The sequence below is a fragment of the Drosophila subobscura genome, chromosome J, assembly GCF_008121235.1.
Source record: "Drosophila subobscura isolate 14011-0131.10 chromosome J, UCBerk_Dsub_1.0, whole genome shotgun sequence".
Taxonomy (NCBI): Eukaryota; Metazoa; Arthropoda; class Insecta; order Diptera; family Drosophilidae; genus Drosophila; species Drosophila subobscura.
The window spans coordinates 2609919-2626526 of record NC_048532.1 but is presented as its reverse complement, the minus strand read 5'-3'; the positions used below and the strand labels follow the sequence as shown (position 1 = coordinate 2626526).

General features: G+C 44.3%; 1 protein-coding gene across 1 annotated transcript; it reads left to right on the top strand.

Moving 5' to 3' along the window:
* Positions 1-231: 231 nt before the first annotated feature.
* On the top strand, positions 232-10514 carry LOC117893200. The gene is made up of 4 exons (XM_034799714.1): positions 232-245; positions 513-566; positions 6016-6049; positions 6477-10514. Exons 1-4 carry the CDS (start codon positions 232-234, stop codon positions 10422-10424), a joined length of 4050 nt encoding a protein of 1349 aa, XP_034655605.1. The 3' UTR covers positions 10425-10514.
* Positions 10515-16608: the final 6094 nt, after the last annotated feature.

The following is a 16608-nucleotide window of genomic DNA, read 5'->3' as shown; positions in this document are numbered from 1 at the left end:
TCAGTCTATGTATAAAAAAAAGTCGGTTTGGTTAAAGGCTGAAAAAAAGTTGGATTTTGTCGAGTAGTGTTATTCAGGTTGTAAGGGGACAACGTAGTGGCTTAAACACAAGTACATTTATTTAATAGTATTTTATAAATTACTGGACTTTATGTAGAGTGTATTTTAGAGTGTATGTGTGGCTGGGAAAATAAATTGAATGGTACGAGTTTGAATATCTTTGATACGACCATGGGAGCTTACATGTAGAATAGATTTCTATAGAGAAAATTGTACATTTTGGCGTAGGGAGCAAGGTGTCCAGTATTCTTATTTTTGTTTCTTTTATCTTCATTTTCGGTTGAATAAGACTGGACTGGGCGGTAACATTTTTTTATCGCTGCCGCATAGCATATGTATTAGCCAACAGAGAAACTCATAAATATTTAGTTAGTTCAAGGTGAAGATGTCTGAGAAAGGTGAAGGTATGTACAAGGCAACGGTAATTCTCGAGGGATACAAATAAACGACAGTATTGTTATTACAATTTTTACTTCTTTGTCAGTTAATTTTTCGCTAATTGTGTAGTACCTTAGTTCGAACTCTTATTGTAATATTTCCCTACCTATGATGCCTGTGACTGATGCTGGTTTATCGTACATCTGGCTGAGAAAATGGGTAAAACAAAGGCTCTTCTCTTTTGCCACAATTTTAAACTGCTTTTTTCGATTCTGCGCAGCCTTTAACACGTAACAGTGAGTTACAAACTGAAGGGAGGGGAGCTCCATTAGGAGCAGGGGCTGGGCCAGATAACAAGAGCAGAAGTAGCAAATGCAGGAGCAGCAACAATAAGCACAACAAGTGCAAGTGCAGTGGAACATGGCGGAGTGAAAATCAACAGACAATGTTGCACGGCTCCAGAACACAGTCAGTGGTACGAGTATAGCCAGAGGAAAAGCCAGAGCAGGGCCCGAAACAGAGTCAGAGTCAGTGGAAAGCCGGAAAGTGAAACAAGCTCAGCTGAAGTGAAAGAAAAACAGACAACAGTCAACGAGACAATGGCAACAATGCGCTCGAGAAAATTCTGATATTACTTTGTATTGTTCAGCGAATTTCGAGCACATTATTTATTATTATTATTATTATTTTCGGTGTGCTCCTGTATACGATACATACATACATACATATATATGTACATACATACATATATGCTAATTGAAATGTGAAAATACGAAAATAATACTTGAAAGTCCTTATCGAATTCCAAAAAAATAACGGAAACTGTGTTGAAAAGAAAGACTCCTCTTAATGGCTCCTCTCAAGTTATTATAACATTTACAGAGTTTTGTTTTTCCAATTTAAATTGGTAGTAAAGATCGTTAACTAATTTAAGGTTTTATATGTACATATATGTATGTACATACATATAATAATATAATATAATATAATATTATATAATGTATCCCCTAATAAAAGATACAACTTATTCTAATTAGATAGACTGAAATAGAAATCAGAAAATATTTTCTGGAGCTCCCAAGCGGCTTTAACCTCGAGCACTGCCTCATAAATATTTAATGACAACGCGTGTTTCCGCACATTATTCATTAAAATTTGCTTCATCAACAACAGCAGCCGAAACATCGGGAAACAGCAGAGTTGGATTCAGTGTCAGAGAACGGTCTGAACACGAAATGGGAACAAACGAGGGAGCAGTAAAAACTTCCAATTACTCTGGCGCATCGTCCTGCCAAAGAGTCCAGGCGAGTTGAACATGAACAAAAAAAGGGAAACGGGGTGTGTACATGTGTGTGTTCTTTTAATATCCTTTTCTTTGAATAATTCATGTACAGAGAGAGGGCTGACCATCCTCCGTCAGCCATCGGCAGTCCAAACTCTTCAACTGCAATCACATGACGAGGGCCGCCCCGAAGGGTCGCCATTCATACCAAAGGCAAACTTATTAATTGGCACTTGAGCTGTGGTAACCACAGGCTCGTCATTGCCTCCCATACTCAGCCTCCTCCAGCCCTCATTTCGCATCACCCTTCCCCATCGGCGGCAAGTTCCCCACGTCATTCAACTCTTTTTTGAGCAGGCATAATTTAACAGCGTTTCAGCTTTTTTCTCGTCTCTCAACTCTCGTCTGTCAACTGAACGATGCCGGTGGCCCCTGTGGTATCCGTGAGGGAGAGCCTCATTGGATATTGCTGGTAATCCACTCAAACGAGAAAGGCACCAACAACATCAGCTGGAGCAGGAACATGAGTGAGAACATGGCTAGCTATGGGCAAAGAAAAAGCCCTGTAGTAAGTATCCTGTCAAAATGAAATCAGTGTTGATCTCCCGACGATTTGGTTAACTGTTCAAATGGGTTTCAGCTGGCTGCTCTTAAAGGGAACACTACAAAATCACAGTAAACACTGATTTAAATTGTGTAATTTAATCTATGTTTTAACGCTAGATGTAGAACATAAGTATATTCAACAAATGTCTATGCATTTATTTGACATTTGACCAGATTCATAGAGAATAGCATGGGAACTAGAATTAGTTATGATTGTCGCATGCGACTTTTTACTCCCATTCTCCATTGGGTGGCGTACTCGTGCATTGTAAAATTTGACTGACAGCGCGACATATGAGACAACCTCATATCCTCAGTCTCGACGCCATTGTCACGTTTCACCATTTAAATTAAAATGTTTCGGTTAAGGGACAGGGAGAAAAATGCGAAATTTCCCTGTGCTCACTCAGGAGCACAACCGTAGCGTACAACAAAAAAGGGAAATCTCAGACATATCCATTTAAATACAGCACACAAAAAGATGAAAAAATGACTTGGTAAGGTTTTATTTTTTGCTGTTGGCTTTTGCCTGACGCTGTCTTTTGCAGTTGGCGCTGCTTGTTTGGCCGCTGCACTTGAGTGCTGTTATTGTGGATGGTGCTGCCAGCCGCCATCGCCATCCGCCATCCGCCATGGCCAGTCGCAGCTTCGTTTTGACCATCGCCATAGCCGTCGCCTGCACTCGTCTTCATTTATTCAATGCCCCGCCATCGGCGCACACGGCGGATGCGTGCTGCGCGAAATTCCATACAAGAAACTTTTTCGCTGTAGAAAAAAGAAAAGCACAAAAACTGAGGTGCCACAATATGAGCATGTTTTCCTGTTTTCCGACATCCTGTACTTAAAGAGCCTTACTGGTGTTTGGGATTAAATCTGAATTTTCAATTTATAGTATGGGATGGATACGGTCCTCATCCTCATATCGTGAGTATTTTTGCTTCAACAATTTTAATTCGGAAACCCTTTTTTAGCCAACCAATAACACATTTTTTCCATGAACTATTACTGGCCTTTCTATCCGTGTCCTTGTCGAATTATGCATTTTCATTAAGTAACAGCAATCAAGCGGAAGTTTATCCTTAGAGAGCAATCTGTTGGCCCATCCTCCCTCATCTTGGGTATGCTGCCTTTACCTTGTGTCCGCTTGAGCGTGGCTTAATGCACTTTTAATTGAGCCGAGCCAGAGCACCCACAGAGATGCAGTCGTCGCAGAGATGGCGACGGAAATTGAAAAGAGGTGTAAATGGAAAATTATAATTAACATTGCCAGATGTGCAGCTTGTACTTTAACTGCGATTTCATCTGCAAGCTTGGTGCACTAAAAATTCCGCATACGCCATGTGTTTTCCTTAAACAAAAATCAGGATTTATGCCCGAATTGTCCCGACAAAGCGTCAAAAAGCAACTAGCACAGAATTATCAGTGATTTATGCAAGTCCACCTCACCTGTTTCTGCCTGCAGCAAAGAAACGGTGACCCTTTATATATATCATATTGTGGCATTCACATGCAATTGTCATTGTACATATGGCTAATGTTAATGTTGTTCGTAACGAAACATTAATTCATTCCGGAAATACGCATAAGTAATAGTCCGGCCTGCTTTTCTAGGTCGCTTTGTAGCGCTCTAAGAGAAACTGGCACGCTCTCAAGTCTGTCATTCGCCAGCCCGACGCCTTCCTTAGCTAGAGCGTCCGCTGCCTCGTTTACTTCGATGCCCGGTAGCTTGAAACCCAGTAGATCCGCACTGACCTTGTCGTGCTTAGGGTATTTGGTGCTTCTCGAACTGACCGCGGACGACTGCATGGATCTTATCGCCGCTTGGCTGTCTACGAATATGTTGACCGCATCGTGTGGTCTTGCTATGTGTTGAGCGATCTCTTCGGGTTCCATAGGTGACGTTGTTGGACATCAAGGCAAGTTTGGGGGTTTATATGATCAGTAAAACTATGAACATGTCCCTGCGAATTGAACTGTGCCCGTAGCGTTGTAGCGTCAGGCTTCGCGATGCAATTAGGCGCTGTGTTGTGCAGAAAAAGTGTTCAAATTCCCCATAGTGCAGTGTAAAATGCTATAATTTTAATGGGAAATACTAATAATATTGTTACCATTATACATATTACTGAAACAATGCCATGGCTAGAGGTGCCTAAAGAGGCATAGAGCGCTAGAGGGCGGTCCCCCGAAAAATATCCACGTCCATAGCCACATGGACCTACGGGCCTAACATGGAGCTGAAGAACGAAAAAACTCGGGTTGGGATGTCAACCCAAACGTCGGTGGAATGCGTGACAGCTAGCACTGGCGGTCGGATCTGGAAAGCGTGCCAAGAAAGCCTTTTCGGCTCGCCTGGCACCAGCTCCCTGCGTAGGGAGGGGCAGCACACGCCAAAAAAGTGGTGGAGATGCTAGGAACCAAGAGGCAACGATCCGCCGAGAGTGCCATCGCTCTGCCAACTGGAGGCGTTGTGGGGGGAGCAAAACTGGAGGTGGTGGACAGGGAGCTAATCCCGACCATCCCTAAAGCGAAGGTACTCTTCCCCATCGCTGGTCCCAAGGGGACCGGGCGTTGAAGCTACTTCAACGTCAGAACCCGGAGGTTCCAACGGTGGACTGGAAGGTTCTACACATGGGAGCCCACAACACAAGGAGGGGAGCCAGTGTGCGATCCTCCAGATAAACAAGCAGGCGGAGGACCTCCTACACCCGAGATCTGGGAAGATGTCGTGGGGCATGGCAGCGTACTCTTCGAGTAAAAATATTCTTTGGTTTGGACGTTACTGATTTTTGGCCAAAAAAGTGGTCAAAATACCGAATGCACTGTTTCAAAATTGTGGGTTTCAAAATAATTGTATATATACATATGTATGTATGTGTAAGAGTATTCTGCCTAAGCGCCTAAACACATGTCTACATATTGGAAGGTTTGCTTCGGACTGTATGTTTTCCATAGCTTGATTCTCTCTGTAGGGCCTATTTTCATGGAAACATTGCCATTCAATTTGAATGACATGCGCAGCATTTGGCTACACATTTATTGCATTTCATTGACAGGCCTTCTGTGAGAAGCAGCTTGACAGCTGCGACTGCGAATAAATGTGTTTTTCGCATCCAAATTCAATTACCTAATGATTTTTTTTACATGCAGCTTTTTGTGCCACAGCACATACAAACCCGACTGGAATGAGAGGACGATGGATCATTCAATTGCCAAAAATCACACGCACGAACAGTGCTGCAAATTACTCAGTGGACACGTCTGGTTGGCTCCCTGCGTCTCCTTTGTCTGTGAGTGTTCCTCGAACCCCATTTATTTGATTTTCTCCATATTCGAATGACTGTAGTCCGATTCTGTCCCTGCCTGCCGTTGATTTTGATTGAGCGTATTTTTTTTCATTCGTCTCTGACTCCTTCGACAAATATTTGCCTTCAATAAGACACTTTTCCTTTCCTCAAAAAAGAAAAAAAAAGTTAATTAATTTGAACAATATTGAGAACTGATAGGATGACCATCATTGTGCGTTTGTGTTTTGGGCGGGGATTATGAACTGAAAATGGTGAAAACAATGAACTAACCTGCATGGGAAAACTTCAGAAAATATTGTGTTTGCTATTAATTATCGCTTTCAACTTTGGACCTTTCAACTTTTTCAAATAGCTCTTTGGTCAACCAATTGCAAAACGCTGTAGTTTTATAGTCAATTTTAATGTAGTTTTTGATAAGGTTACCGTCCGTTCAGCAATAGTTATTTTTCCAAGCAACTTACCCCACAGTCGTTAAACACATGTTTTGAACGGTGAATAATATTGTTTATTAATAACAGTTTGACTCACTCTGGCACTATTCAATACATGTGTCCAAAAACTTTTTAATGATAGATTTTTAGTGAATGTATAATCCACAAATATCAATGAATTATTGTCATAGACGCCATCAATTTGTCGGCTCAAGTGGTTGGCATTACCTTCGAATCATATCATTGATCGAAGGGGTTTTGGCTCTTCACTTTGATTGCATCAATATTTTTGATACACTCGCAGTTATGACTTCTCACAATCAATGGCTATAAAAGCCATAATCTAATCTACACATAAGAAGGCTATTTAAGAAAGTACTTCATGAGCGCGGGGCCTGTCATAACGTCCTCTAAAGCTTCGCGATGAGGTTGACTCTTTGCGCGATTGCTATCCTGGTGCTGCTCGGATATGTATCCGCGCGTTTGGCAAGAATACTTCCACAACCCTACGTTGAGGGCGAAGAGGGTGTGATAGTGAAGGGAGAATGTGAATTTAAGATCAACGGTGATCTGAATGATCCAGTGCCGCTCTTTTCGCGACACAGATCTTTTGAACTGATCGTACCTGATCCCACGGATACGGTGCGTTTGGTGAATGGTGAAATCTTGGATATGTTTTGTCCGGGAGCGGGCTTCGCGGCTCCCTTTGAGAACCAATCGCAGGTGACGGCCCAGTGTCTCCAGCAGAAGTACTTCCTGGTAGATGGTCTCATCTTTCCGTTCATAAACTTCACCTGCGCTGACTGGCCTACCTTCACCGCCCTTCGCACCGGCAGGGAATGCAACGGAGGCACAGATCTGGTGCAAGTGGGATTTGAATTGGAGGACGGTGGCTTTCTACAGACATACGATGTTTGTCATGACGAAGAGAACGAAGTCACGCGATATGTGCATCACGTGCTATACCCCTCCAGCTACGACTATCAGCATGGAGTCGACCGACCGTCCTTCATAGAGCTGGACTTTTATGGAGGACGTGATGTGAATACGAAGTATACTCAGGTGCAGCAGAATATCACTATAAGCGACATCCTGGGACTAGATGCCTCGCCATACTTTAACTACACTGAGGATCGCATCCTGGCCCGGGGTCACATGATTGCTAAGACGGACCAGATCTTTGCAGCCCCTCAGAGATCCACTTTTCTCTTCATCAACGTCGCTCCCCAGTGGCAGAGCTTCAACGGAGGGAACTGGGAGAAGGTGGAGTCGAGTGTCCGCAAGCTTGTGGCCGATCGAAATCTTACCACGGACTGTTATACTGGCACTTGGGGAGTCTCCACCCTGCCAGATGTGGACGGCATTGAAAGGGAGCTCTATCTGGACTTTGATGAAAACAACAACGGCTTGATTCCCGTGCCAATGTTGTACTTCCGTGTCATCATCGACCGGGAGAGCCGAGAGGGCATTGTCCTCATTGGTGTTAACAATCCGTATGCCAGTCTGGACCAAATTGAAAAAGACTACGTCCTGTGTGAGGATATTGGACATCAACTGAGCTGGGTGTCCTGGTACAAGGAGGATCTCCACGAGGGCTATTCGTACGCTTGCACTGTAGAGGATTTCACGAAGGTGGTCAAGCACCTCCCGCTGGATGATCTCCAAACAAACGGTGTTCTGGGCCTGGACGACCTGACGACGGTTGCCCCATCTACTACAACTGACGATCAAGAAAGCACAACCACACCAGATTCTACTACAGATCTGCCAAGTTCTACCACTGAGTTCTCAACCACTGCTGCTTCTACAACAACAGAACCACCAGGTTCTTCTGATCTACCCATCTCAACTACAGCATTGCCCACCACGGAACAAATATCTAGTACAACATCTGCACCGGTGTCAACTACAGATTCTCCAACTACAGAAGAGCCAGTCTCAACCACAACCCAACTTTCAACGACTGTTCCACCCACCCCTGCGCCCAGCACCACGGCATCAGCACCACCTGACTCCTCCAGCACCGTTCCTGCTCCCACTCAATGCCAGTTCAGCATAAATGGCGGTCTCAAAGACCCGGCTCCATTGCTGACACCCCAGGGATCTCTCAGCTGGCTCCTTCCCGATGAACAAGGGGTGTACACGGTAGACGAAGGATCCTCCATTGACTTGCACTGTACAGGAGCCCTGGCTAGCCCTTTAAATCGGTACACGGCTGTCACGGCTCGCTGTGTAGGGGATGATATGTACGAAGCAGAGGACCAGAAGCTGAATATTCGAGGTTTTGTTTGCCAAAGCTGGCCCACATACGAGGCCCAGCGAACGGGGGAGGGCTGCGAGGGAGGAACAGACCTGATACAGATCGGGTTCGATGTGGCCGCTGGTGTGCTTGCACAGCTGGAGATCTGTTACGACGCAGAGGCACAGATCACTCGATATGTGAGGTACGAGCTGACACCAGCGAATGTGGCCTATCAACGGGGTGTGGCTCAGCCAGGCTACCTGAGAGGTGATTTCTACTACGGCAAGGATGTGAACCTTCTGTATGGCCTTACCAATCAGCTGGAGGCGTTTAGTGCCGCTCTGGGGCTAGATGCCAGCCAGTATTTCGACAGCTCCAGTGATCTCTATCTGACGAGAGGACAGCTGGCAGCTCGTCACGACTTTGTGCACGGGTCTGCCCAGAGAGCCACGCACTTCTACGTAAATGCGGTCCCTCAGTGGAGGAGTGCCAGCATTGGCAACTGGCAGGCGGTGGAGTTGAGTCTGCGTCAGTTCGTCGCGGATCAGTCCCTCAATGTGAGCGTGTTTGCCGGCAGTTGGGGGAGTTCGACTCTGCCGAACGTGGATGGGGCTCAAACCGAACTCTTTCTGAATGCTGAAACAAAGCAGCTCCCAGTTCCCAAAATAGTGTATCGCATAGTCATCGATGAGGAGAGTCGCCGTGGAATTGCCTTGGTGGTGGTCAACAATCCGCACATATCTTTGGATGACACCCTTCAGGACTATGTAATTTGTGAGGATGTGGGTGCGCAGTTAAACTGGCTGGACTGGAAGAAGGCTGATCTCCGGCAGGGTTACTCCTACGCCTGCGCAGTGGAGGACTTTACCAATGTGGTGAAGGATTTGCCACTGGATCAACTGCACACCACGGGTATCCTCGGACTCAATGAGCAGTCTCTGGAAAATGAGCTCTGCAGCTTTCGTGTAAACGGGGACCTCAAGGATCCGGCTCCGCTCTTCGTGATACGCAACACGTTGGGAGAGGCACGCTATCTGGAGCCGAATTTGGATGGCCTAGTCCAGCTCAGACATGGTGAGGCTTTGGAGCTGCACTGTCTCAAAAACTTTGTGGGACCTTTCTTGGGATACAGTCGCTTGACGGCCACGTGCTGGCAGGAACAGAGTTTCCTGTTTCTTGGCAGTCTGTATCAGCTGCAGGACTTTGTTTGCCCCTCCTGGCCGAGTTACACGGCTCGTCGAACCAGTCGGCAGTGCAACGGGGGCACAGATCTACTCGAAGTGGGCTTCCAGCTGTCAACCGATCCATCCTCCTCCGATGACGATTTCCTTCAAACCTATGATGTCTGTCACGATGAGCTGGCCGAGGTGACTCGCTATGTCCATCACGTGCTCCATCCGGGCAGTGCTCAGTATCAGCGTTCCGTGGCAAGGCCCAGCTTCATCACGGGCGACTTCTACGACGGAAAGGACGTTAACCAGATGTACACCCAAGTGCAGCAGAACATCACTGTTAGTGAGATCCTAGGACAGGATGCCTCGCCATACTTCAACATCAGCGGAAATGTGTACCTGGCTCGCGGGCACCTCTCTGCCAAGACGGACTTTGTCTTTGGAGCCGCTCAGATGGCCAGCTTCTTTTTTGTGAACGTGGCCCCCCAGTGGCAAACCTTCAATGCGGGAAACTGGGAGCGCATCGAGGACAGTGTGAGAAAGTTCGTGGCTGATCAAAACATCACAGTGGATTGCTACACCGGCACTTGGGGTGTTTCTACCCTGCCCGATGTCGACGGCATTGAGCGTGAGCTCTATCTGAACTTCGACGAGAACAACAACGGATTGATACCAGTTCCAAAGTTGTACTTCCGAGTGATTATCGATCGGGAGAGCAGGAAGGGCATCGTCTTGATCGGCGTGAACAATCCCCATGCTGATATCGAGCAAATCGAGAAGGAATATATAGTTTGCCAGGACATTGGCCAGCAATTGACATGGGTCAGTTGGACCAAGGATGATCTAAAGAAGGGGTACTCCTATGCCTGCGCAGTGGAAGATTTCACTGCGGTTGTCAAGCACCTGCCTCTGGAAGATCTGCAGGTGAACGGAGTGCTAGGCGTCTGAGAGCTACGAATTTCGAATTACGAATATCTGTGAGAGAAATGATTGCGAAATATCACGAATTTCTTAGTTTATAACCAATAAAGCCAAAATTGTTTAACAACAATGTTGTTTTGACCACTCGAAAATAACAAAAAATGCCTTCTTAAAGCATATTTAAATTTAGTTTTTATGGGCCATAATACTCTGAGATCACGCACTGGCATCGGCCACGTATCGTGTCCTTTAGTTGTATTTTATCGTTGGTTGGACATTGATAAGCACCATCTTATCAAAGGCAAGAGTGCCTGTAATCGTTTATGGCATTCACACAGCAATTTATTTGCCCACTGCCATTGGACTATTTGCTCACGTGCCGCACGTTTCCCAGTGCCTACTTTTGCTCATTGTTCCAATGGCCCCAATAGTCCCAAAAGCCCCAATGCCCCAATCTCACTCGTCTCGAGCAAGGCAGTCCCAATGGCAGTGACTTTGCCATTACTTATCACCGCCACGGCTTACCTTGTGTTCCGTTCCTGGTGGGGTTTTCCTTTCTTTTGCTTATCTTATCGCGCCGCAATCGGAGCAGAGCTGAGGTGAAGTAGATGTCAGCCTGGTTAATGATAATAATGGACTTTTTCAGGTGGTACTCGTACTCGTAAAGAAATGTTGAATGACGCAGAGCGATGTCGTGGATTGATTTAGTTATCTGTATAGAAATCTTTGAGGAGTTTCGGGACCTTAACAGTCAAATAACTTCTGATCCCTCAAGAGCTTTGTCTATTTCATAGCACAAACATAGCCCCAATTCCTCGATTACTCAAAAAAATGTCCAGAATTATTGGATTCCATGTCCGTGCCTGCCACGAGCAGCTAATGTTTCACAATATTTACCGACTCCAATTCCACTGCTATTTTTAAATACACCACCCCTCCATGCCTTCACAGGTGGGGAGACAGGTGGGCGTATACCTGTTCCTTGTCCAATTTTACTCATGCTCTCATCCAGTTGGGGTTCCCCAACGTTCACTGTTGGGGGCAGGAGATGCTCATCTTTGATTCTAATAACTGATTGCCTTGTTAGCCATTGTCGGGGATAAGTGGTCCGAGCATTTTATTTTTCTATGAGGGATAATTTGTATTGCTGTTTCAAATTACTTTGCCAAGTTCATACTTACGTATTTATTTAAATGGGCATATTAAAACTTAGGTTTAGCTGACGGACTATAAGATTTTCACGAAGCCACAAGAGTTTAAAATTACATACCCAAAAAGATTTTGAAGATTTCCCTATCTGTGACTGTAAATACAACAAGCATTAAAATCGAATTATAACACACAATCTTTACACAATACAGAAAAAAAGAGAAGGAACGTTTGTGAGGCGCTTCGTACGCGTCACAACTTTTATACCCGGTACTCGTCAGTAATTTCTGTACTTTAGCGGGGTTTTTTCGAATTTTGCTTTTCACATTTTACATTTGTTCTACATCTGTCATCTAAATCTACATCTACATCTACACGCTACTACACTACTTACTTGCACACTGCATGAGGTAGAAAGTGCGAGCGAGAAAGAATGAGCAAAAAAAAAACAAGCACAAGCAAAGCTGCTGAACGGGGTGGGGGTAGCCACCGCAAATGAATTTATTCATTCAGGTTTTAATAATGATCCAATCTAATCCCAATTCGATGGGGAAGATCTGATAGAAATAGTGATTCCCTACGGAATTGCATTAGTTTTCTGTTATCTTCAAAATTGTGGATACTTCAGATTGTTGCCATTTGTGGGGTCGGAAACGTGTCCCAATACACCCTATTTACTCCTCGAGTACCGGGCATAACAAATATTTTTGAATTTGTAAAGCGCAACACAAAAACTATTGAGATTTAGCAAGCAGTTCATTTCTATCCTTAGCTGTGCCTTAGCCAATACCATACAATCCATCAGAGTGCTCGTGCTGTGTTCAGATTATTAACGCTCGTGTGAGCATCACGCCATCAAAATCAAATGGGACATCGAGTGTGGTCATGTCTGGGATCTGAGCAGGGGGACACATATATCCACATCCACATCCGGGCACCTCGTTATGCCTTTGTTTGCTGGTGGCAGGCCAAAACTCAAAATGGAAGAAACGAGGATATCAAATGCGGCTCGGCTGCATTACCTTCATGCCTGCCACACACCAAACGCAATTTGTTCCACAACATTGATTTAATCCTTTTTCTTCTGGGCCACGCACACACGACACAGGTCGAAGGACACACAAAGGCTGTCGTGGAGAATTTTCTTAAATTTTCCGCTGGGTTTTTGCGTGGCATTTTCCGGCATCTGGCTGCGTCCTTTGCATTATCATGAATATTTTGCCATTGCCTTTGGCTTGGCCTCCATTTGCGCGTTCGATATATTTCCATTTGCTGATTTGAGGAACTGCACCTTCCCCTCTTTTTTTTGGCTTTCCTGTTTCCGGTCGCTTAAGTCAGACTCGAAATAATATTTTTATGCTGGCTTGCACGATGAGTACAATGTTAGAGAGCCGATGTTTGAGCGCAGTACTCTTTGCTGACTTAGACTATATAAAATCAAATGAGGCTGGTTCAAATGGCACATATGTAGGTTTCTTCGGAGCTTGACTAAAAGCTTAATTCTATATATACATTGCCATATACTCCAAACTAAATTTACATATTTTTAGAGTTCAAAATCATCGAATAGTGATGTATTCATTTTCTCTCAACTGACATTCCCTTCGAATAAAATGTTTTGCCTGTTGTAAAACAGTTGTAACTGGCAATAACAATTACCCTAAAATTCCGAATAAAACGCCAAAAAACAGATTGGTTTCTTGTTGTTTGCCTGGTCCTTCTTCCTTCGTTTCTTCGTTGACTTGATGAAAGTTTATCTGCTCCATGGAGATTATGAGATGGAGCTGGGAGCGAGGCATGGTGAAGCAACCAGGAAAAATCCAACGAAAAAGGAGAAGAATTGAACGCACTTCATGCAGATGTTGTCGGGACTCTGTTTTATGTCATTGCTTGTGCTCACGACTCCCGTGGCCGCCAGCGGAAATTATAATTTATATTTGGGCCTTCGCTCGGCCTCCGTGTATATCGCCAGGTTTTGTTCTCGGGGAAAGTTCTCTTCTTTATTTTGATTAAAATGCATATTAAATATTTTGCGAGTAAACAAAAAGAAAAATGGATGAAAAACAGTTCGCATAAAAAATATAATATAAATAATTTCCTGCAACCGACTGAATTTATTTCCTGCTGTGGGTCTGGCTTCCTTCCGTCCTGGCGATAAGCGATATAAAACCAATACCCCTACATAAAGATGTATGTACATATGTACATATATACATATATATGCAAGTGTATATTGAGCTATGACCCGAACCAATCCAGACCCCGAGCCTTGGCTTGGCATACAAAAAACGCAAAACGAAATTCCCGTTCTGCCCCGTTCTTTTGGTTTATTTGCATGAGCGGGGTAGGATGTTCGGATTGGGGACACATGACCTACAGGAAGCTTCTGAGTTACGAGTATCTGGAATATTGAGCTTCCTTTTTTTGCGTTGTTCTTGTTTTGTTCCCAAATGGGACATTGTTTTTATTCCGCTCAAGGTTCATGATGAGCGGTGACAAGGCTTAAGCGTTTATGGCTACGCATCAGTTGAATGATTATTTAAAATATAATCGGCTGCCATACAATTTCTATTCGCCAGAAACTGCATTCTTAATATCACGTTAATGGCCGTAATTTTAACAACAATTTAGTTAATCTCACTCAGCATTCATTTGGCCCTACAAACAAGACAACAAAACAACAAGTTGGAAGTGAACAGAATACGTGCTCCCAATCTAAATGGAAAGCGAGGAAAATATGAAAATGCCAGAATGCAGGAATCCGAAGCGGCGATTGGGTGGCTAGGCGATGAAAAAATGAAAAATTTTCTGTGTTCGTGCTATGGAAGTTACATTACGGGACCTCGGCCAGCGACAGTCCTAGACAAGACGAAGGTGACATTCAATATCCTTATTGTTGGCCAAAGGAATTTATGGCTAACAAACTCGTTAAGTAGGCTAAAGTGTGTGGCTTGCAACGCTGGCAGCTGCAGAGCCAAGCACTAAGAAGAGGGCAACTGCAACTGAGTGGAAAATGGTTGAGGCAGGGTCGAGTCAAGTAAACGCAACTTGAAGCTAATGAGGTCATCAACGTCTTCTTCATCCGAATCCACATCACCATCCATATCCCCGCGTCATCGTTATGGTTTCAAATTTGAATTTTGAGTAGAGCCAACCTGTGGACAGGTTGGCTGTGATTGAGGTGTTTGACTTTCGCATTGCAATTTGGTTAACCTCGGCTTGATCTGATTTCCATTATAATAACAGACTGGGAATTCCAACTAGATGGGTCCAAATACGAGTAGTCGAACAAGCAGCATAAGCTACATTGAATGACGTTTTTCTAATAGAATTGCGAACACTCGATGAATATTCCAAAGGCTGCGAACACTCGATGAATATTCCAAAGGTTAGGCTGCTTAAACGTAAGGCTGTATGCCCTTTAAGTCGTATTATATATCGACTTTAAAGGCAGCCTCCGTTTGCCCACGAACAGGAGCAGGAACAGGATGTGCAAATAAATTGGTTTCAGCCATAAAGGCATAAAACCATTATATGCCGGGTCGACGTTGACATAGAAGGGTGTCCCACCCCGATTCCCCGCTCTGGGCTCACCAGCAACTGTGTGCATGAATTTGAATATGTGTAAATATTTATGCATACCTACAAGATTTCATAACCTTACCCATAAAATTAAACGATACTGTTGGACCCTTTCTGCTGTCGTCCCCAGGTGAGATCAAACGGGTTCCGTTTCCCATTGTCCGTGTCTGGCACATGGAATTTCGATGCGATGCGAATGTGTTGTACGTGTGATGTTAATTAGACATTCCAAAAGCAAAACAAAAAAAAAACGCAAATCATGCATATTAAAGATTCATGACAAACTCCAGGGTGGTAGTTTGCCAGAAGGTGCCAGAAGGGTAAGCTTTGTTATCCTCGTATATTAACGGACATAAAATGTGCCAGCATAAAATGACAGCCGGAAAAATTATTGTTGGCAATCAAGTCGGGCTTAAGGACGGGGCCATAACGAGCGGATGAAAAAGAGTCTGCTAAAATATGCAACAAGCCACAAAACAAGACGAGCCAACTTCTATGCAAATGGATTGGCACACAGTTGCCACGCCCTTTGCTGGAGGTGCAGCCTCAACTTTTTATCATCTCAGAGCTCGCCCCCGTACTAGCAGCTTTGGCCACAATTGGCATGTTGGTGTGCGGTTGCACGTTGCAGGTTGCAGGCTGCAGGATGCATGCAGCCTGGGGCCTCTACCAAGTGCCGCATATAGGACCACAAAAATGCGGTGAAAAGATTACCCAAAGCGAGCGTGCTCCAAGACGTCGAAACGAGCAGTTAAGCGGTAACAGTCCAGGACTCGGAAGAGCAGACAGGGGATCTGACTTGGGAATGTAAACTAAATTGTGAGTTTTCGGTTTTATTATGGTGTACGGCATATGCACTCATACAAGTAGATACAAGACTAAGTAAGTGTAGGTAAGTGAATATTTTAAGGAACATTTTCATTTGATTGAATGTCATATACATATCCTAAAAGCTCATACTAGTAAAGAGAAATCGTTAGGTGGACAATTTTGTTGAATCATCTGCTTATAATCATTATATAAACACGAAGAATATTAATCAAACGACTGTAATTGATTTGTTTGTTTCGGGCAAACTGACTACCCCAAAAATGCTCCCCATTTAATCTGCTTCATTTTAAAGGCTGGCCCGAAAATGATTGTCGTTTCACAGTTCATTGAACTGACAAATGCGAGTGGCAAGGGAAAATATGTGGATGAAGGACCGGGAATAGAGGGTTGGCAAAAACTCACTTGAAGTCTAAAGTTGATGGCCTCAAGCTTAAGGCGCTCGTATAAGTGCAATCAGAGATAAATCTTTACGCACTGGGCAACAATACGATACAACACTCATACTGGTACACAGAGTAAATATAGGCCACGCCACATACGACTGTGTACATATTTATAAATCTATATATTGTTGAAGGCTGTTGCCTCGTTCGCCGCCCAATTGTATCGCATTCGATATGTTGGAAGTCAATTGAATTGTAACGCTTAC